At 37.1% G+C, this 22,485-nt stretch overlaps 1 protein-coding gene across 1 annotated transcript; it reads right to left on the bottom strand.

Annotated features, from left to right (window-relative positions):
- Positions 1 to 13,865: 13,865 nt before the first annotated feature.
- Positions 13,866 to 14,813, bottom strand: LOC142851273 (olfactory receptor 52M1-like). The gene has a single exon (XM_075975153.1). It carries the CDS (start codon positions 14,811 to 14,813, stop codon positions 13,866 to 13,868), a length of 948 nt encoding a protein of 315 aa, XP_075831268.1.
- Positions 14,814 to 22,485: the final 7,672 nt, after the last annotated feature.

Genomic DNA, 22,485 nt, shown 5'->3' on the forward strand with positions numbered 1-22,485 from the left:
AAAAGAGATTGTTTTCTATTTTTAAAAAAAGAAAACAAATTTTAAAAAAGAGAAAGAAACTTTCTCAAAAATAAGTTCTCATTAAGCATATACTAATTCCATGGTTTAGATTTTCCTATTGCTCTGATTGTGTAATACTCAACATTTACCATTTTATAATATGACCACCAAGGTGATATATGGCATGCCTTCCACATTACAGGCAGAGTGTGTACATAGTAACAAGCTAGTGTTTGAAGTGCTTGCTTCAGGCAAGGATTCTAAATATAATTATGTATTAGTCTTGCTTGGCGGATTGGACTTGGTGCTTTAGGATTGTCTCTGGAAATGATTAGATGTAAATAGTTCATTCTAATAAAAGATTTAGGAACTCAGTGTGAAATTTACACAGATAGCAAAATGACCACTTTGGTAGAATAATGAATGATAAACCTGAAGTCTCTGAACATCTCAGCAGATAATAATTTAATAATTTAATTATTTGATAATTTAATTATTTAATAATTAAATAATTATTATTTAGTGTGGATAAAGATCAAAGGGAATTTATGATTTTCTTTGGAACTGTTTGGTTGTGTTCGTATTGGGAGTAGCACTGGGACGTAATATAATAAATATTGCTACCAAAATATCACTTTATTTTAGTTATTAAATATTTTAAACAACTTTTTTTAGAAGTTCAATTTTTTATGTCATTAAATGTAGGTCAGGAATGTATGTTAATATAGTAAAATGGAAATTATATATGCCTAATAAATAATCTAAGGACATGATAGTAAGTTTTTAAAATTTTTCAAGTATAATTACATTTTACTTTTAAAGCTTAGAATTCATAATTTTACAAAGTATTTCAAACATATAATAGTAAATAACACAGAAAAGGATAAAAGATTAAGATCATGAACGAAAACATTCATTCCAAAGATACTTTTTAGACAAATATGATGATAGGAATCATATTTCCTTTTTGTAGTCAACAGTTTTCTTAGATTACTAGGGTTTTATAGTTATATTGATATCAAGTCCACCTCCTTCTGTATTTAACATGTTCCAAATTACTTATAAGTCTAATGAATTGGTTTTTATTACTATTATTGTTGTTTTCCTTTAAGATTTTACTTTGAAACAGGGTCTTTCTTTTTTTTTCTTTTAAACAATCTTATTTTACATACAAAATCCCAGTTCCCTCTTCTTGCCACTCTACCTGTCTTCCCCACCCCCATCCTCTCCTCAGAAATGGTAAGGCCTCCTGTGGGAAGTCAACAAAGTCTGTAGCAACACTTTAGGCAGGACCAAGGTTCTCCTCAAAGCAGGGTCTTACCTCAAACTCACTAGGCAGTCAGGTTCTTCTCATATTCATGATCCTCCTGCCTCAGTCTAATAAGTGCTGGTATTACAGACACACCTGGGATACTCACCACGCCTGACCCTAAAGTTTTTGGTATATGCATATCATTGATTTTATAAAGACAATTCAAACACTCACAGATGTTTAGGCTTAGGTTATATAATACAGGAATAGAAGGTTTCTTATATAGTTAAATCACTATAAATATATAAGAGCACAATGTGTTGTCAGCTAAGGTGCTAAAATTCTACTGTAGCCATTTTCACTATGCTGGCTGATTCAGACATGAATATTTCATATTACAGTTGCATTTTCTTAAAGGCACACTGGAGCTCACAATACACACACCTCCTGAGAGGTAACTTGGCATAGTAAATCTGTGAAAGTCTTTGGAATTTCATAGCTGAAACTTACTCTATGTGTTTTGATCTTATCTTTTTTTTTCTTGGTGATGTTGTACTATGATTGAAGAGAAAATATTTGGTATCACTATAGTCAGATAACTAGGCAAATAATAGTGGCTAAAATATTGAAATACGATTAATTCATTAGAAGAGAGGATCCTTTCATACCTAATTTCTTCGCAACAAATGAGATACCCCACAGGCCCAGAAACTCAATACAGGCTGGACTTTCCAGGGTCAACTATATAATCAACTACCAAGTATTCTATGGGTGACATTTTCCACATGGCATTGTCTTTATGATAGTATTGGGATTTAAAGCAAAATAGCATTTTTTTTAAATGTGTGCTATCATAAAACATTGAGAATGACCATATGATATCAATAAAAGTAAAGACACAAATTGATTCAAGAATAAACACTTGGAAAGTTTCTTTTGTCTTTGTTTCTGTTTTAAACAAGTCTCTCTTGCAATTATAAAAAATGCATAATTTTACAGTGGGTTTAGGCATTTTGTGTTATTGTGTTGAAATAACTGAGAATCTATTTTTTTGTATATAACTCTCTGAGTCCCAGGACGTTATCATGCTTTTCTCCCTCTTCTTTGTCTCTTTTCCTGGTGTCCTACCTGAAGACAGTCACAAATCTGGTCACAATGAGCCTGGACTAATCCCAGTGCACAGGAGATCTGAGGAGGAGCTGCTTCACTGTGAGAATGATGGAGTGTTTGAGCTTGCGGCCCATTTAAACTATTTTGGTTTTCCTCCCTGGGTCCCAAGTGACCTTGTCTTACATCCATTGTGTTGCTCTTAGCTTGAACATTGTAGGAAAAATCTTGAGGCGAATCACTAAGGACAGACAGTGATACCAGTCAGCACCACAACATTTCTTTCTCTCTCTTTTAACTTTTAAAGCATTTTCTTTTTCTTTTTTTATAGATTTTTATTGAGCTCTACATTTTTCTCTGCTCCCCTCCCTGCCTCTCCCCTTCTCTCCAACCCTCTCCCAAGGTCCCCATGCTCCCAATTTACTCAGGAGATCTCGTCTTTTTCTACTTCCCATGTCAATTATATCTATGTAAGTCTCTCTTAGGGTCTGCATTGTTGTCTAGGTTCTCTGGGATTGTGATTTGTGGGCTGGTTTTATTTGTTTTATGTTTAAAAACAACTTATGAGTGAGTACATATGATAATTGTCTTTCTGGTCTGGGTTACCTCACTCAAAATGATGTTTTCTAAATCCTTCCATTAGCTTGCAAAATTCAAGATGTCATTATTTTTTCTGCTGTGTAGTACCACATTTTCCTTATTCATTCTTTGGTTGAAGGGCATGTAGGTTGTTTCCAGGTTCTGGCTATGACAAACAAAGCTGCTATGAACATAGTTGAACACACATGGTTGTGGCATGATTGAGCACACTTTGGATATATACCAAAAAGTGGTATTGCTGGGTCTTGAGGAAGGTTGTTTTCTCATTTTCTGAGAAATCGTCACACTGACATCCAAAAGGGCTGTACTAGTTTGCACTCGCACCAGCAGCGCAGAAGTGTTCCCCTTTCCCCACAACCTCTCCAGCATAAGTTGTCATCAGTGTTTTTTGATCTTGGCCATTTTTACAGGTGTAAGATGGAATCTCAGTGTTGTTTTAATTTACATTTCCCTGATGACTAAGGATGTTGAGCATTTCCTTAAGTATCTTTTAGCCATTTCAGATTCCTCTGTTGAGAGTTCTCTGTTTAGGTCTGTACTCCATTTTTTTATTGGATTATTTATTCTTTTGATGATCAATTTCTTGAGTACTGTGGAGTAGAAACTCTAGACAGACAGGCAAAAACAGGTGAATAAGATGAGTATTTAAGAAAGCTGAAACTATATGGTGTAGTTGGGAATCCAAACTCAAAACAGTGTTGGGCAAGGTTTTATTACATGAAATTAATTTATTTTGAAGTTAAAGCTATTTTTTTTTTTGAGACAGGGTCTCTCTGTAGCTTTGGGGCCTGTCCTTGAACTAGCTCATGCAGACCAGGATGGCCTCGCACTCACAGAGATCCAGTTAAAGCTATTTTACTTCTAGTCACTTTTAGACTTTTATCAATAGACTCAAAGTGGATATTAGAGATCTTAGTTCCGTACTCGGTATTAAAGTTTATACCTATACCCATGAAAAGCATAAATCAAGTAAGATAACTTTTTAAGAGCATTTGCAACATGAAGAAAAGAAAGGAAAGAAATGATGAAAATTTGAGCAGGAAAGGAGTGCTAGATGATAAATATCACAGAAGACAAGGCTTGAGAGGAAATATTTTAGAATGACTCCTGAAAAGATTGCAGATACAACTGAAAGAGAAAAATACTGTTGAGAAGTATTTGGTTCAGAAATTACTGGTAGAGTATAAGTATCTTAAAGAGAATGATTAGGGCTCTAACTATTTACTGTTTTTCATTAAAATTACTTTTATTTTAAATTGTTTCTCTCTTTTTCTCTCTTCAAAGCCTCTCATACACTCCTTCTTTGCATTCTTTCAAATTCAAGACCTCTTGTTTATTGTTTTTATATACATATATGTGTATAAATACATACTTACAACCTTCTTGGTCTGTAGAATATAGCTAGTACATATGTTTTCAAAGGCGGCAATTTAGTATTGGATAATTAATTGGAAAACACTCCACATTTAGTTCTCAACGTTTCTTAGTTTCTTGTAGTTCTTTGTATGGGGTTAAGACCTCCTGGTATTTCTGTAGTCCACATTAGTATATCTATTGTTGATATCCATGTTTAGCTCATGTTAGACATTCATGTTGGTGAGATTATTTGGGTATAACTTATGATATTCCTAGGAGATACAATCTCACAGAAAAATGCACTATAAATATTTGTCATTATACCCACAGAGAACTGTACTTCTTATCCCAAACAAGGAAACTTCTCTTTGAGATAGAGACCATTGCAGAAAACCACAACCAATCAAAAGGCAAAGTTGTGAAGCCCAGTCCAATGGATTCATCTGCAATGCAAAAGTCATACTTTCTTTTCATTGTTTTTATTGCTCTATACATTTTTCTTCACTCCTCTCTCTTCCTCCTTTATTTCCTTTATGTCTATTTTCTCATACATCCTTATTGCCCAGCCTAAGGCAGGCCTTCAAAAATATATGAATAAATATGAGCATTTCTACACACACACATACACATACATACACAACGTTTTTCACCAATTATCAACATTGAAATTCCTCAATGCAGAATAACATTGCCAAGGTTGAATGACAGTAGAATCTTCATCAATATGCTTCACAGAGTAAAGTGTATTTGTTATACTCAAGTGAATGAAATTATTTCTTTGATCATTATAGACAATCTGCATTAAGCTATTGTCTTTATTGACAATGAAAGTTCTTCTGTCAATCTCTAAATATAACCTGCTCTGTCAGTACATAGCATTAACTGCGTGTATGTTTTCAGGATCACTTGGTACTGGATAATAAATTGGTGTGCTCTTCCCTTGGTAAGATTGCTTAATATACCCTCAGCTTTCCTTAGTTGCCTGTAGTTCTTTGTGTAGGATTGTCTTTATGTTTTAATTATTGTTTTCTTAGATTTCGCAAATCAATGTGGGTATTTTTCTTTCTTCATTTATTACAATGTATCCTGTATTCTTTCATATTGCAAGAATAGTTAACTTCTTTGTTTTAAGTCCCAATAACGTCTTTTAAAATGCAAAATTGAGTGTAGTTCTTTTCTACACATAATCACCTTGCCCTCTTAGGTCAGTTGTGAGCTCGGCATGTAGCTGAGATAGTCTGCATGCCTTCTTACATCTGCCTGCTACTATACCAGTCTTGCTCAAACTTCTCTTACTCTGTTTAGTGGCAACAGTTTCCACCCTATTCTATCTGAAGACCTATACCAGCTCATTCATTCCATGTCCATGAGCTCGCTGTATGATGACTCCCTTCATACACACACATTTAGGCACACACTCACACATACATGTGCCCTCACACACCTGTGTACATGCCTATGCACACAAAGCACTCTCATACATACATATGCTTTATTCAAAAAAGTATAAATAGTGTTTTTATAAAATGTGTTACTATAGAGGAAATACCAAACTCACAATTATTTATTGAGCTCCTCTTGTGAAAAATCTATCTTGTGTAAGGCAAGAAGTAAGGAGAAGAGTTAAATTTTTACCTGGAGCATATGTTCAATTGCTCAAATTGTTTCAGGAAAAATGTATTTTTAATAATTTTATTTTCAGTATCACATTTATTTAATGGTTCCAAACTTTAAACTGATTTATTTTTTTCAGTTGAGAAAAGATTTTATTTGTTTTTTTTAATATATTTTTTTATTAAATAATTTTAATAACAAATTTCCACCTCCTCCCAGCCTCCCATTTCCCTCCCCCTCCTCCCACTATTCTCCCCCTCTTCCCACTCTTCTCCCCCTCCTCCCACCCCTCTCCCCTTCGCCCCACTCTTCTCCCTCTCTCTCTCCAGTCCAAAGAGCAGTCAGGGTTCCCTGCCCTGTGGTAAGTCCTAGGGCCTCCCACCTCCATCCATATCTAGGAAGGTGAACATCCAAACTGGCTAGGCTCCCACCAAGCCAGCACATTAAGTAGGATCAAAACCGCGTGCCATTGTCCTTGGCGTCTCATCAGCCCTCATTGTTTGCCATGTTCAGAGAGTCCAGTTTTATCCCATGTTTTTTCGGTAACAGTCCAGCTGGCCTTGGTGAGCTCCCAGTAGATCAGCTCCACTGTCTCAGTGGGTGGGTGCACCCCTCGTGGTCCCGACTTCTTTGCTCATGTTCTCCCTCCTTCTGCTCCTCATTGGGACCTTGGCAGCTCAGTCCAGTGTTCCAGTGTGGGTCTCTGTCTCTATCTCCATCCATCACCAGATAAGGTTCTATGATGATATGCAAGATATTCGTCAGTATTGCTCTCGGATAGGGTCATTTCAGGTTCCCTATCCTCAGCTGCCCAAGGAACTAACTGGGGACCTCAGCTTGGGCACCTGGGAGCCCCTCTAGGGTCAAGTCTCTTGCCCACCCTAAAGTGGCTCCCTTAACTAAGAATTGTGGTTCCGTGCTCCCCTATCCAACCTTCCTTTATCCCGATCCTCCTGTTTCCCCAAGTCCCCCCACCTTCCCTTCTACCTTTTCTCTCCCCATCTCCCCTTACCCCCATCCCACCCCACCCCCAAGATCCCAATTTTCTCCCCGGCAGTTTTGTCTACTTCCCTTAGCCAAGAGGATAACTAGATGTTTTTCCTTGGGTTCACCTTCTTACTTAGCTTCTTTAGGTTCACCTATTGTAGACTCCGTGACCCCTATTTATGGCTAGAAACCAATTATGAGTGAATACATCTCATGTTCATCTTTTTGGGTCTGGGATACCTCACTCAGGATAGTGTTTTCTATTTCCATCCATTTGCATGCAAAATTCGAGAAGTCATTGTTTTTTACCGCAGCATAGTACTCTAGTGTGTATATATTCCATACTTTCTTCATCCATTCTTCCATTGAAGGGCACCTAGGTTGTTTCCAGGCTCTGGCTATTACAAATAATACTGCTATGAACATAGTTGAACAAATGCTTTTGTCATATGATAGAGCATCTCTTGGGTATATTCCCAAGAGTGGTATTGCTGGGTCCAGGGGTAGGTTGATCCCGAATTTCCTGAGAAACCGAAACACTGACTTCCACAGTGGTTGCACAAGATTGCATTCCCACCAGCAATGGATGAGGGTACCCCTTCCTCCGCAGCCTCTCCAGCAAAGGCTATCCTTGGTGTTTTTGACTTTAGCCATTCTGACAGGTGTAAGATGATATCTCAAAGTTGTTTTGATTTGCATTTCTCTGATTGCTAAGGAAATTGAGCACGACCTTAAGTGTCTTTTGGCCATTTGAACTTCTTCTGTTGAGAATTCTCTGTTCAGTTCAGTGCCCCATTTTTTAATTGGGTTAATTAGCATTTTAAAGTCTAGTTTCTTGAGTTCTCTATATATTTTGGAGATCAGACCTTTGTCTGTTGCGGGGTTGGTGAAGATCTTCTCCCAGTCAGTAGGTTGCCTTTGTGTCTTAGTGACAGTGTCCTTTGCTTTACAGAAGCTTCTCAGTTTAAGTAGGTCCCATTTATTCAATGTTGCCCTTAATGTCTGTGCTTGTGGGGTTATACCTAAGAAGCGATTACCTGTGCCCATCTGTTGTAGGGAATTTTCACTTTCTCTTCTATCAGGTTCAGTGTTTTTGGGCTGATATTGAGGTCTTTAATCCATTTGGACTTGAGTTTTGTGCACGGTGATAGATATGGGTCTATTTTCATTCTTCTACAGGTTGACATTCAGTTGTGCCAGCACCATTTGTTGAAGATGCTTTCTTTCTTCCATTGTATACTTTTAGCTCCTTTATCGAAAATGAGGTGTTCATAGGTTTGTGGGAGAAAATCCGGGTCTTCTATACAATTCCATTGGTCGACTTCTCAGTTTTAATGCCAGTACCACCCTGTTTTCATTACTGAAGCTCTATAATAAAGTTTGAAGTCAGGGATGGTAATGCCTCCAGAAGATCCTTTATTGTATAGGATTGTTTTGGCTATCCTGGGTTTTTTGTTTTTCCATATAAAGTTGATTATTGTCCTCTCCAGATCTGTGAAGAATTTTGATGGGATCTTGATGGGGATTGCATTGAATCTATAAAGTGCCTTTGGTAGAATTGCCATTTTTACTATGTTGATCCTCCCAATCCAAGAGCAAGGGATGTCCATCCATTTTTTGGTATCCTCTTCAATTTCTTTCTTCAATGCCTTAAAGTTCTTGTCAAATAGATCTTTCACTTCCTTGGTTAGATTTACCCCAAGATATTTTATGCTGTTTGTGGCTATCGTGAATAAAGAAGCTTCTCTGATTTCCCTCTCTGCTTCCATATCCTTTGTGTATAAGAGGGCGACTGATTTTTATAGTTGATCTTGTATCCTTCCACATTACTAAAGCTGTTTATCAGCTGTAAAAGTTCTTGGTGGAGTTTTGGGGGTCGCTTATGTACACTATCATATCATCTGCAAATAACGAAAGTTTAACTTCTTCCTTTCCAATTCGAATCCCCTTGATCCCATTATGTTGTCTTATTGCTATTGCTAGAACTTCAAGCACTATATTGAAGAGGTATGGCGAGAGTGGACATCCTTGTCGTGTTCCTGAGTTTAGTGGGATGGCTTTGAGTTTCTCTCCATTTAATTTGATGTTAGCTGTCGGCTTGCTGTATATAGCTTTTATTATATTTAGGTATGGCCCTTGTATCCCTATTCTCTCCAAGACGTTGAACATAAATGGATGTTGAATTTTGTCAAATGCTTTTTCAGCATCTAATGAAATGATCATATGGTTTTTTCTTTCAGTTTATTTATATGATGGATTACATTGATAGATTTTCGTATGTTGAACCAGCCCTGCATCTCAGGAATGAAGCCTACTTGATCACAATGGATAATTTTTCAGATGTGTTCTTGGATTCGGTTTGCCAGTATTTTGTTGAGGATTTTTGCGTCTATATTCATGAGTGAGATTGGCCTGTAATTCTCTTTCCTGGTTGAGTCTTTGTGTGGTTTTGGTATCAGAGTAACTGTAGCTTCATAAAAGGAATTTGGTAATGGCCCTTCTGTTTCTATATTGTGGAATACATTGAGGAGTATAGGTATTAGGTCTTCTTGGGAGTTCTGGTAGAATTCCGCATTGAAACCATCTGGCCCTGGGCTTTTTTGGTAGGGAGGTTTTTGATAACAGCTTCTAATTCTTCGCGACTGACAGGTCTGTTTAGATTGTTCACCTGGTCCTGGTTTAATTTTGGTAAATGGTATTTATCTAAAAAAGTGTCCATTTCTTTTACATTTTCCAGTTTTGTGGCATACAGGCTTTTGTAGTAAGATCTAATGACTCTCTGAATTTCCTCTGTGTTTGTGGTTATGTCCCCCTTTTCATTTCTGATCTTATTAATTTGCAAATTTTCTCTCTGCCGTTTGACTAGTTTGGATAGGGGTTTGTCAGTCTTTTTGATTTTCTCAAGGAACCAGCTTTTTGATTCATTGATTCTTTGGATTGTTTTCTGTGTTTCTGTTTTGTTGATTTCAGCCCTCAGTTTGATTATTTCCAGTCTTCTACTCCTCCTAGGTGAGTCTGCTTCTTTTTTTTCCTAGAGCTTTCAGTTGGGCTGTTAAGTCTCCAATATGTGCTTTCTCTGTTTTTTTTTAAGTGGGCACTTAGTGCTATGAACTTTCCTCTTAGGACTACTTTCATAGTGTCCCATAAGTTCGAGTATGTTGTTTCTTTATTTTCACTGAATTCAAAAAAGACTTTAATTTCTTTCTTTATTTCTTCCTTAATCCAGGTATGGTTCAGTAGTTGACTGTTCATTTCCATGGTATTGTAGGCTTTCTGGGGGTAGCATTGTTGTTGAATTCTAACTTCAATCCATGGTGATCTGATAAGACACAGGTGTTTAGTAATATTTTTTTTGTAACTGTGTAAGTTAGCTTTGTTACCGAGTATGTGGTCAATTTTCAAGAAGGTTCCATGAGCTGCAGAGAAGAAGGTACATTCTTTCCTCTTTGGGTGGAATGTTCTATTGATGTCTGTTAAGTCCATTTGCTTCATTACCTCCATTAATTCTCTAATTTCTCTGTTAGGTTTCTGTCTGATTGACCTGTCCATTGGTGAGAGAGAAGTGTTGAAGTCTCCTACTATTAGTGTGTGCGGTTTTATGGCTGCCTTTAGTTTTAGCAATGTGTCTTTTATATAATATAAATATATATATAAATTTATATATAATATAAAAGTACGTGGGTGCTTTTATATTAGGGGCATAGATATTCAGGATTGAGACGTCATCCTGATGAATTGTTCCTGTTATGAGTATAAAATGTCCCTCTCCATCTCTTCTGATTGATTTAAGTTTGAAGTCAACTTTGTTAGAAATTAGTATGGCCACACCTGCTTGTTTCTTAGGTCCATTTGCTTCATAAGCCTTTTCCCAGCCCTTTACTCTGAGTAGGTGCCTGTTTTTGTGGTTGAGGTGTGTTTCTTCTAGACAGCAGAATGTTGGATCCTGTTTTCGTATCCAATCTCTTAACCTGTGCCTTTTTATAGGTGAGTTGAGACCATTGACATTAAGTGATATTAATGACCAGTGGTTGTTAACTCCGGTCACTTTTTTAGTAGTAGGGTTTGTGTGTTTCCCTTCTTTGAGTTGCGCTGGTGAAAGGTCTCTAGATGTCTGAGTTATTGTGGTCATTGTTGTACTCCTTGGTTAGTGATTTTCCTTCTATTATTTTCTGTAAGGCTGGATTTGTGGCTACGTATTGCTTAAATTTGTTTTTATTCTGGAAAATTTTGTTTTCTCCATTTATAGTGAACGAAAGCTTGGCTGGATATAGTAGTCTGGGCTTGCATCCATGGTCTCTTAGTTTTTGCAGTACATCTATCCAGGACCTTCTGGCTTTCATGGTTTCCATAGAGAAGTCAGGTGTAAGTCTGATAGGTTTACCTTTATAAGTAACTTGGCCTTTTTCCTTTGCGGCTCTTAATATTCTTTCTTTATTCTGTGTATTTTGTGTTTTGATTATTATATGGCGAGGGGATGTTTTTCTTTGATCCAGCCTATTTGGTGTTCTGTATGCTTCTTGAACCTTCATAGGTACATCCTTCTTCAGGTTGGGAAAGTTTTCTTCTATAATTTTATTAAGTATATTTTCTGGACCGTTGAGCTGCACTTCTTCTCCTTCTTCTACTCCAATTATTCTTAGGTTTGGTCTTTTTATTGTGTCCCATATTTCCTGAATGTTTTGTGATGAGTTTGTTGTACTTGCTGTTTTCTTTGATCAGTGCGTTTATTTTCTCTATGTTATCCTCAGAATCTGAGATTCTTTCTTCTATCTCTTGTATTCTGCTGGTTATGCTTGTTTCTGTAGTCTCTATTAGTTTACCTAGATTTTCCATGTCCAGCCGGCCCTCTGTTTGTGTTTTCTTCTTTGCCTCCATTTCAGTTTTCAAGTCATGAACTGTTTCCATTATCTGCTTGATTGTTTTTCCTTAGTTTCCTAGGGTATCATTCACTGATTTACTCAATTCCTCAAACTTTTTGTTATACTTCTCATCCATTTCTATAAGGGCGTTTTTTATATGCTGTTTAAGGGTGTCAATCACTTTCATGAAGTCAGTTTTTTTTCTAATTCTTCTTGATTAAGGTGTTCATGTCCTCCTGTTGTGAGGTGGCTGGCTTCTGGTGATTTCGTGCTGTTTTTCAGATTGTTGGGTGAATTCTTGTATTCGCGTCTCCCCATCTCTTCCTCCCAATATTCTCTTATGGATCGTCTTTTACAGAATCAGGTCTTCTTGCCCACTGATGTACCTTCCCAGTGATGTCACTCCCCATTGATGTTTTTCCTGGTGTCCAGATCGGATCTCCTTGCTGCTTGGTTAGCTCGCAAACAAAGGGCCCACCCTGCTTGCTGCAGGCAGGCTATGGAGACAAAGGAGCTACAACCTTCCCCTTTGCCCTCCGCTTCTGGTTCAGTCCCAGCGCCCAGGCAGGCTGAGCAGGGAGGTGCTCTGCCGCCAAAGAAGGGAGGGAAGGAGGGAGACAGGGGGTGGGGGGATCTGGATGTAAGCTGGATGGGATAGGAAGAGAGAGGAGGTACCGGGCAGTATAGCCCCTGTAGGATGACCAGGAAGTGTAGGCTGGCTGTTCCCGGGTGCAGCAGCACTCACTCACCACAATGATGTTTCACTGGGTGCCCAGATCGAAACTCCGTGCTGCTTGGTTAGCTTGCAAACAAAGGGCCCACCCTGCTTGCTGCAGGCAGGCTATGGGGACAAAGGAGCTACCGCGCTCCCCTTTGCCCTTGGCTTCGGGTTAGGTCCCAGCGCCCAAGCAGGCTGAGCAGGGAGGCACTCTGCCGCCAAAGAAGGGAGGGAGGGAGGGGACAGGGGGTGGGGGGATCTGGATGTAAGCTGGATGGGATAGGAAGAGAGAGGAGGTATCGGGCAGTATAGCCCCTGTAGGATGACCAGGAAGTGTAGGCGGGCTGTTCCCGGGTGCCCCAGCACTCATTCACCACAATGGTGTTTCACTAGGTGCCCCTAAACTGATTTATTTTTTTAAAAATAGACTTTTACATAAGAAATTATTTTTTTATTTTCTTAATACAAATAAATTGAAATCATGATCAATGTGTCTAGCAAGTTGTGGAATTATTCATAAGAGTGTTGAAACAGTCATGAATAAAATTTGAGTGAACTGGAACAAAAGTTTAAAAAGGCCATATGTTAGTTAGCTCATGTTCTAACCAGTATAAGAAAAGTAGTCTATAATACAGGGTGATTTAAGTATTTTTAGAATGAGCTGCAGAGATAGCCCAGTGGTTAGAATACACACTGAATATGCAAGAGACTGGACATCCTATCCTAGCATTCACTTTGGACAGCTCAAAACAACCTGCAACTCCAACACTTATGATTTCTGATGACACCTTTATTCATGTGCATATAGCCCCGTACACAATGCACATATTTAAAATAAAATAATCTTAAATTTTTATTGACTGGATCACTATAAATGATATTTTATATTTACTGTAGGAGGTCTTAAGTGACAATTTTTTAAAAATATATGAGACATTTTCATGATTTCAGGAGCTAAAAATTCAGATATATAACTGTTACGACAATTATTGGCAGTAATCATTAATTTTTCAGTAGCATATTTTTCATGGAGAACATTTCAGAATGATCATGTGTTTCTTTCCTTTGGAATCACTTCTTATTCTAAGGTAAGCTGTTATTCCCAGGTGAAGCCTAGGCTAGATGAACTGACAAGGAAAAAGACTGCATTTATTTATCACCAAGTTCTAAAGAAGGCTTATTGTAGCAAAGCACAGAAAAAATATCACAACCACTAACTTCATCAAAATTTGGGGACTTCTATATGTAGTAATTCTTATAAATAAATAGAACTAATGTTTGAATTTCCCCCAAAAGTCCATAATTAGAAAATGACTAATTATTTTCATTTTTCCTTTAGTTTCTATTACTATGGTTTCAATCAATTGCAATATCAACATCTACCTTTTACTCTTAGAGTACTAAGAACATTGTCTCGAATTTTCTTGGTTCTAACACCATAGACAATGGGGTTAAGAAATGGTGGAACCAATAGGTACATATTGGCTACTAGGATGTGAATTTGGGGGGCCACATGGTGACCAAAGCGGTGGGTCAGAAATGTAAACCCAGCTGTGGAATAGAAAACAACAATGACACAGACATGAGAGCCACAGGTGCCTAGAGCTTTCAGACTTGCTTCTCGAGATGGAAGGCGAAAGACCGCACGGAGGATCAGAACATAGGAGATGGCAATGAAGAAACAATCACAGGAGCCAATACCAAAAGCGACAGTGAGGCTATAGCGCTTGGTGGCTCCTGTGTCCACACACGCCAGCTTCACCACAGCCATGAACTCACAGTAGGTGTGTGCAATGATTCGAGTTCTGCAGTAGGGCAGCTGCTTGAGCAGAATGGGGTGTGGAGAAAAGAAGCCTACTCCCCGCAGTGCTACAGCTACTCCCATTTGGGCGATGCGACTGTGGGTGAGAATTGTGGCGTGGCGCAGTGGATCACAGATGGCCACATAGCGGTCAATGGCCATGGCCAGGAAGAAGCCAGACTCCATGGCAGTGAAGCTGTGGATGAAGAACATTTGGGCAAGGCACGCATCAAAGGCAATGTCATGATCTCCCATCCAGAAGAGACAGAGCATGCGTGGCAGTGTAGATGTGGAGAGGACCAGGTCAGTGACTGACAGCATGCACAGGAAGATGAACATGGGCTCGTGGAGGCTGCGCTCTGCTCTCACCACAGCCAGGATTGTCACGTTCCCCATCACAGCCACTATGTACATGGAGCAGAAGGGAATCCCAATCCAGACATGGAGGTGCTCCAGACCCGGGATGCCCATCAGCCAGAAGGTGCTTGGAGAGAGTTGGGACTTGTTAGCTGGCTCCATGGTGGCACTGTCCAGAGCATGGGGATGAAGTCCTCCTCATACAGTCTCCATGTTTTGCTAAGGCGGTTACAAAAACCCAGAAAATTAATGAGAAATAAAACCGGAAAAACCAAAGTGCTTGGATGTGCTAAATGCTTTAGACATACTATTATAAAAGTGTGCATTCTGAATTAAGGTCTTATTATAAAACCAGAACATTATGAATTCTATCAAAGAAAGCTTTGTTAACATTTATCTACAATAAAATTTGTCTATCTCCACTCCTTCATATTACTGGAGTTTCTTTTAAATATTAATAATATTTTCATAGTCATCAAATTAAAATGAAGAACATTTTCAATACTACTTATTCCAGTTTTCTTCTGAATGTCTCTAGAAAGACAATTTTCTTCTAACTCATCTGAATACTCTCAAGACAAGCCTTTCATGTCTTAGACAGCCCATTATTTGTGTGTTTGGCTTTTCTGTTATTATCTTAGAACCTGTTCTTAGGAGACTTGTGACTTGTGGATCTCTGTAGGACTTTCATAGGCTAAGGAAGTGCAGTCTCTGCAAGATTTGAGAGCAACAGCAAGTTTTCTTCCACTTTTCTTTACTCATGTGGAATTCCCTCACATGTATTTTCACTTGTTTTAAGCTTAACTTTGAGAAATTTTTCTTTTCATCTCTTCTGTACCTTTCCTAGTGTGCCCAGTTTATTTCAAGTTATATTGTTTCTGTACATATTAATCACAACAGAGGTTAATGCACCAGGCATTTATTTTGATGTTTGCATTTTGAATTTGAAGCTATATTTCAGTTCATATCATTTTATATGAGGTAATGAAGGAGACTTACTTAATTGCTCCTAGCCTAGGAAAGCCATTAGTTCTTAAGTAGAAAATCATGAAATCTTTCCAGTTTTGACTGTAATCTTTTAGATAACACAATACACCACAGATGCAGAGCAGAGACATGGGCATTCTAGCACATCTCTTCCTGAGTGCAAAGTTTTTGTTGTTTTACTGGTGGCAAACTCACTATATTATGTTTGAAATATAAAACATATAGGCAGGTCTCTGTGAGTTCAAGGCCAGCCTGGTCTACAAAAGCTAGTTCCAGGACAGGCTCCAAAGCTACCAAAAACCCTATCTCAAAACAATATCTATAATTTCAATGAAAATTTTGAAATAAGTTCATGTCAATTGAAGGGTTCTCGGTGTATCTCAGTAATATGATTTATAACTTATTAGTAGTAAATATGTGAAATTTAATAGTAATGAAATTACAAAAATTGAGCCCTGCATTTCCCGTTATAACTTGGAAGTCTGGTTGAATATTTTGTAAAATGGTGTATGCACTCTATGGCATTCTTGTGTTAATGTAGAGGTCATTAACCCACCTGAATGTTTTAATAGCTATACAGGCTTATTTGGAAATTTCTGGGCTGACATGAGCTTCAAAAATATTTACTTAATAATTTAAATTATTATAATTTTACCCATAAAAATTCAAGAAACCTTAAAAATCACAAGTATTTGTTAACAATGTTATTGCTTCTGGCTTTATCTTTAGTGATTTTGATCTCAACATAGATTCCTCTCATATCTTTTTATTTCTGTATATTTATAGCTATATTATGTTTTAAGTTGCCTGATTTGCATGCTTTATGTCTCATACCTCAATGTCCCATTTTGGAGAATACAGAAAACAAAAGTAATGAAAAGATTAAGATTATTAAACTTTTCCAGTGACATATGCCTTTAATTATAACACCTGGGTTAGGGGGCCATAGGCAGGTGGATCTCTGTGAGTTCAATGCCACCAGGTCTACATAGTGAGTTCCAAGATAGCCAGAACTATATAGTGGGACCCTATCTTGAATATATATACATACATGTATGTATGTATATATATATATTTGTATGTGTTATTAAACATTTTAATGATTAATTTAATTGTTTATATAATTAAAATTATATATATATATAATTATAAAATTCCAGTTAGCAACTCAGAATTAGAGAGAGCAATCAATTATCAGTAAAGCAAGCAAGCATTATTATTTTGTTCATTATTTTACAGCAAAAGTGGATCCAGTATAGTGTCTAACTAAAGACATAGCATAATTAGACTATCAAATAAATAACAAAACTCATTCTTATGACTTGTGTGTCCACTTTTCTATGTTCGGAGAGAAGTGATATAAACTTTTTATTGCTCTTCACACACATGATGCTTCTTTGAATAATGGCAGCTGTTTTCATACAGTCTTTGGATGGTGGTTCCTACCCACTGCATTCCCATCTTCCTTGCAGCATTTAGACCTAATGAAATTTCATCTGCTTTCCTTTGATTCCTTGCTGTATCACCTCACATGGACACTATTTTTTTGTATGTGTTCTCATTGGAACTTTATAATCTTGCTATTTTGGAAAGGCTTAAAAATTATGATATATTTTGTTAATGAAATGTAATTATTGAGTCAACTGACTTCTTTATAAGTTTAAATCTCTCAATGTGGAAGTTGGTATTGTAATCCATCCCAACTATTAGTATCAGATTCTTTATTTTATCAATAATTTTCAAAGTAATGAAGACATTTTTTAATGTGAAAATGGTTTCTTAAGGAAACCAGTTTTAGGTATTGTACATGCTATGCAACTAAAATCTACAACTAAAAATCAGCCGAAAAGCCAAGACAAGATTTTTTTCATTTATTTTAAAAATTGATATTTTTATTATAATTAAGGTATAATTGCCTCATATTACTTTTATCCCTTATTTCAACTTTTCTTGTTTCCCTCTTTTGAGTTTCCCCCATGTCTACTTGCTTACTGCCTTTCAAAACCATGAGGTTTTTCCATCTTAAATAAGAGATATTTCTATTTCACTCCTAAATAGTCTTCCTCTCACACGCTGTACTGTGATGGATTAAACTTTAATGCTAAATAGAACAAAGTAGGCATTCCTTCACACAGCTGTGATATGTCCTGGGCAATTACAATGCTAATGCAAGTCTAATTCAGAATGTCAGTACACTTTATTTGGTCAAAAGATATATTATATATCATTTATGAAAGAATGTACTTCTTTGTATATGTATATAATCACATTATTCTTAACTTTATTATGGATATACTTAGAATGGAATATTACCTTTCTGAAGATCTCATAATTCTACAAAATCATGTATTACAATGCAGCCTTATTTCTTCTTTCCCAACCAATATTTCTGTTTTCATTTTTCCAATTTAAAAGATTCTTGTTCTCCAGAGAGCTGCCTTTGATATGCAGATACATACATGGTCCACTAATAGGAGCTGGAATTATGGCTTACTTGAATCATCCCAGACGGACCAATGATTAGTGGTCCTCTGGGGCCTGGGTCCATTTACCACACTAAAAGCCATAAATTGCTTTGAAAGAGAGTAAATATCATGAAATATTTTAAAATAATATCAATACATACATTGTTTTCCTAAGGTGCTTTGAACAGTTTGAAATCTAATATGTTTCTTGAAAATATCCAAGAATATTTTTATCATGAGTTTTCCTGATATCAATTACTTGAATAGTGTTTTTATTTTCTAATCTCTATTCTATATATTAAACCTTGTATCAGGTTCCTGGTTGTTGATCTGTTTATCATATATTATTACATATGAAAAACTTATCTTTCCAGACTCTCACCTTCAAATTGCTCATTTGGTGAAGGAGGGTCTTCTGTCTATGTATTACTTTCATTGGTTAAATAAAGAGACTGCCTTGGCCTTTTGATAGAACATAAAATTAGGTGGGTGGAGTAGACAGAACAGAATTCTGGGAGGAAGAAGGCAGAGTCAGAGAGAGCTGCTGCCATGAAGCTGCCAGGTCAGACATGCTGAATCTTTCCCAGTAAGCCATGATCTCGTGGTGATACACAGATTATTAGAAATGGGTTGAATCAAGATGTGAGAGGTAACCAATAAGAGGCTAGAGCTAATGGGCCAGGCAGTGTTTAAATAAATACAGTTTCTATGTTATTATTTCCGGGGCTAAGCTAGCCATGAGGGAGCCAGGTGGGACAAAAAGCAGGCCTGCTTATCTCATCACTATACTCATTCCCTTTCAATAGCAAGCAGTCTAGTATGGTCCTTTCTATATTTCATCTTTCTCAAAAATCTATTTGATGGAGGCACATCATTGGATAATTATAATAAAGAAACTGCTTGGCCCTCATAGGTTAAAACATAGGTGGGAGGAGCAAACAGAACAGAATGCTGGGAGGAAGAGGAAGTGAGCTCAGATGCTATGCTTCCCCTCTCTGGGCCAGACGCGATGAAGCAAGCTGCCAGGACAGACATGTTGAATCTTTCCCGGTAAGCACACCTATACTGCTACACAGAATATTAGAAATGTGTTAGATCAATATGTAAGAGCTAGCCAATAAGAGGTTGGAACTAATGGGCCAAGCAGTGTTTAAAAGAATACAGTTTCCATGTAATTATTTCGGGGCATAAGCTAGCCAGGTAGCTGGGAGCTGGGGTGGCAGGAATACAGCCCGCAGCTCCTACAACATCTATTCCTATTTTACATCTTACTAAAACAATCTGCATATACCCAAAGTCAGACTCTACCATTGACCTAAACTTCTTTGTCACTTCACTGACTTTACCCTTGTCTCAAGTGACACGAGAATCAGGATTGTTCTAAATAAGCCCATTCACAAGGAATTCAAGAATAAAAATGGCAATCCTACCAAAAGTGATCTACAGATTCAATATAATCCCCATCAAAATACCAGCACAATTCTTCACAGACCTTGAAAGAACAATAATCAACCTCATATGGAAAAACAAAAAACCCAGGATATGCAAAATCATCCTGTACAAGAAAGGAACTTCTAGAGGTATCACCATCCCTGACATTAAGCTCTATTATAGAGCTACAGTAATAAAAACAGTTTGATATTGACACAAAAACAGAAAGGCTGATCAATGGAATTGAACTGAAGACCCCGATATTAATCCACACACATATGAACATCTGATTTTTGTTAAAAAAAGCTAAAATATACAATGGGAAAATAAAAACATTCAACAAATGGTGCTGTCATAGTTGGATGTCAACATGTAGAAGAATGAAAATAGATCCATATCTATCCCTGCACAAAACTCTAGTCCAAATGGATTAAAGATCTAAAAATAAATCTGACCACACTGAACTTGATAGAAGAGAAAGTGGGAAATAGCCTTGAATTCATGGGCACAGGGGACCACTTCCTAAATATAACCACAGTAACACAGACACTGAGAGCAATAATAAATAAATGGGACCTCATGAAACTGAGAAGTTTCTGTAAAGCAAAGGATACAGCCAACAAGACAAAATGATGATCTAGTGAATGGGAAAAATATCTTCACCAACCCATGTCAGACAGAGAACTGATCTCCAAAGTATATAAAGAACCCAAGAAACTAGATATCAAAATACAAAAACATTACCTTCTCTTCTAGCAAAGAAAGAAAATTATTGTATCCATACCAATAATTGTTTGAATATGAAATATTCTAATACAGGTCCATATGTTAGACCTCAGCTGTTCTATTTTAAGAGGGTCTAGAATCTTAATAATGCCCAACCTAGCAGTAGGAACATGAATAGAAAGTAGGCATGAGAACTTTCTAGTATCATTCTTCTCTCTTTCTGTCCCTTTCCTTGTAAATCTCCATTTCTCATTCTCCTTCTTTTCTTTCAGTTCTTTGAATACTGGTGTGGGAAATTCTTCTGTATATCTGTTGCTTTCATTGGTTAATGATAAAGAAGCTTCTTGGGCCTATGAGAGGGCAGAATAGAGAAAGGTAAAAATTCCAGCAGAGATAGAGGGGGGAAAGGCAGAGTGAGAGAGATGTCTTGTAGCTACTGAAGAAGAGAGACCCTGACTATTATCAGTAAGTCATGCCTTGATTCAATATGCAGATGGATAAAAATGGGTTAATTTAAAATGTAAGAGTTAGTTAATAAGAATCCTGAGCTAATAGGTCAAGCAGTTCTGTAATTAATATAGTTTTAGTGTGACTATTTCAGGTTTGGATGGCCAGGAAATGAATGAGCAACCTCCATTTATAAAATGGTGCCAAATGTGGGGCACCTACATCCACATAAAAACTGAGAGGGCTTAGGAAGGAATTCTGAAAACAAAAGAACAGAGTATAGCACAGCTTCTTGATAGCCAATTTTTTTAGATGGGCTCTGTTTGCTGGTAGCAAGCAGGGGAGCTGTGGCTTCTTTAAGAGTGGTCTTTCTAACTCAACATTGGCAGTGAAGGATATGTGGCTTCTTTAGGGGAGGTTTTCCTGATTCATGCTGGGGCTGATAGCACAAATAGCTCTGACTCTTCCAGGAAGTCCTGAATTTAAATGGGGTCTGCACATAGCATGTTACAAATTGCTTAGTGAAGACATAGACCTGCAGAATATCTGGAGCTGGGGCAAAGAGCATGGCTCATAGAGTTGGTGATAAATGTGTCTCCGCCATGTTGGACTGGGTGGAGCAAGCAGGAAGGGCTATGAAGTTGGTCCTATCCATGTCCACTTAGCATTTTAAAAAATATAAATAAAAAGCATTCCTGACCATAAAATGATTATAGGTATGCAATAAAGACAGATTTAGACAGAAATAAATCCCTAAATTGGTCATAATGTGTTGAAATAAATAAACGTAGGCTTGGGAGAGAGAAAAAAAGATTATGGACAGTTATAAAAAGAAGTAAATGTTTTTAAAATATAAAACAAAGTCTTTAAAATAACAGAGTTCAGCCAGAAATAGATTAAAGGAGTAAAAAATAAGCCATGTAAAGATGGAAAATATACAGAGAGTATGGACTGTGTATATTATTGGGTTTTCTTTGAATATTTTGACTGTGAATGAGCTAAGTATAGAAAGCCATGTCATTGTATGGGCTGCTAAGCTAATCCAACATAAAAAATTTAAAGATATCTTGACTTCAAAACTTGAGTCTAAGGATATGTTACTTTGGAAAAGATGTTCTGCTTTTGCTTCCATAAAGGATAGAAAGCTGTGGATTCCTTAACAGCATATATGGTTTGATCAAACAAGACCCCTGAAGCAATGGCCCAGGTAGTAAAACATCCACGACAACTTCAAAACTGCTGGCTGAGATGGACCTACCACACAGAATACATCATGAAAGACCGGATTAATAGTGATTCCCATCAGCAGTAAATAGTCTAGAGGACAACACCCAAATTCCCTAAATGAGCATTTATAAATGTTTATTTACATATGAAGGATATGATATAGAGATCAATACTTCGCAATGGTATGGATTTTGGTCTACTGATACAAATTAATCAATTTTGTTATATGTATTTTTTGCTCTTGATTAAGGTATTGTGTTTGTTAGCTCAAAAAGTGTAGTGTATAATTAAGAAATACAGGTTAATAGATAGCCATCTATAATAGTCAAGCTTGTTAGTTAACTATGTTAGTTAGGTTTTCTATATGTACAGAGATGTATTTCAGATGGATAGTTTTTCTTCAAACCTTTTAAAGACTAATAGAATATGGCATTTGAAATACTTTAAGAACTTAGGATTTTTCATGGCAATGAGACACATCTGCTCCTAGCAGTACCAATCTTCTTCAAGAGAATGATGAGCAATAAAGAGGCCCCTTAAGAAGTTTGTTA

The sequence above is a fragment of the Microtus pennsylvanicus genome, chromosome 5 (assembly GCF_037038515.1).
Source record: "Microtus pennsylvanicus isolate mMicPen1 chromosome 5, mMicPen1.hap1, whole genome shotgun sequence".
NCBI lineage: Eukaryota > Metazoa > Chordata > Mammalia > Rodentia > Cricetidae > Microtus > Microtus pennsylvanicus.

Coding starts and splice junctions, on each gene's coding strand:
- LOC142851273 (XM_075975153.1), bottom strand. CDS start 14,813: ATGGAGCCAGCTAACAAGTCCCAACTCTCTCCAAGCACCTTCTGGCTG.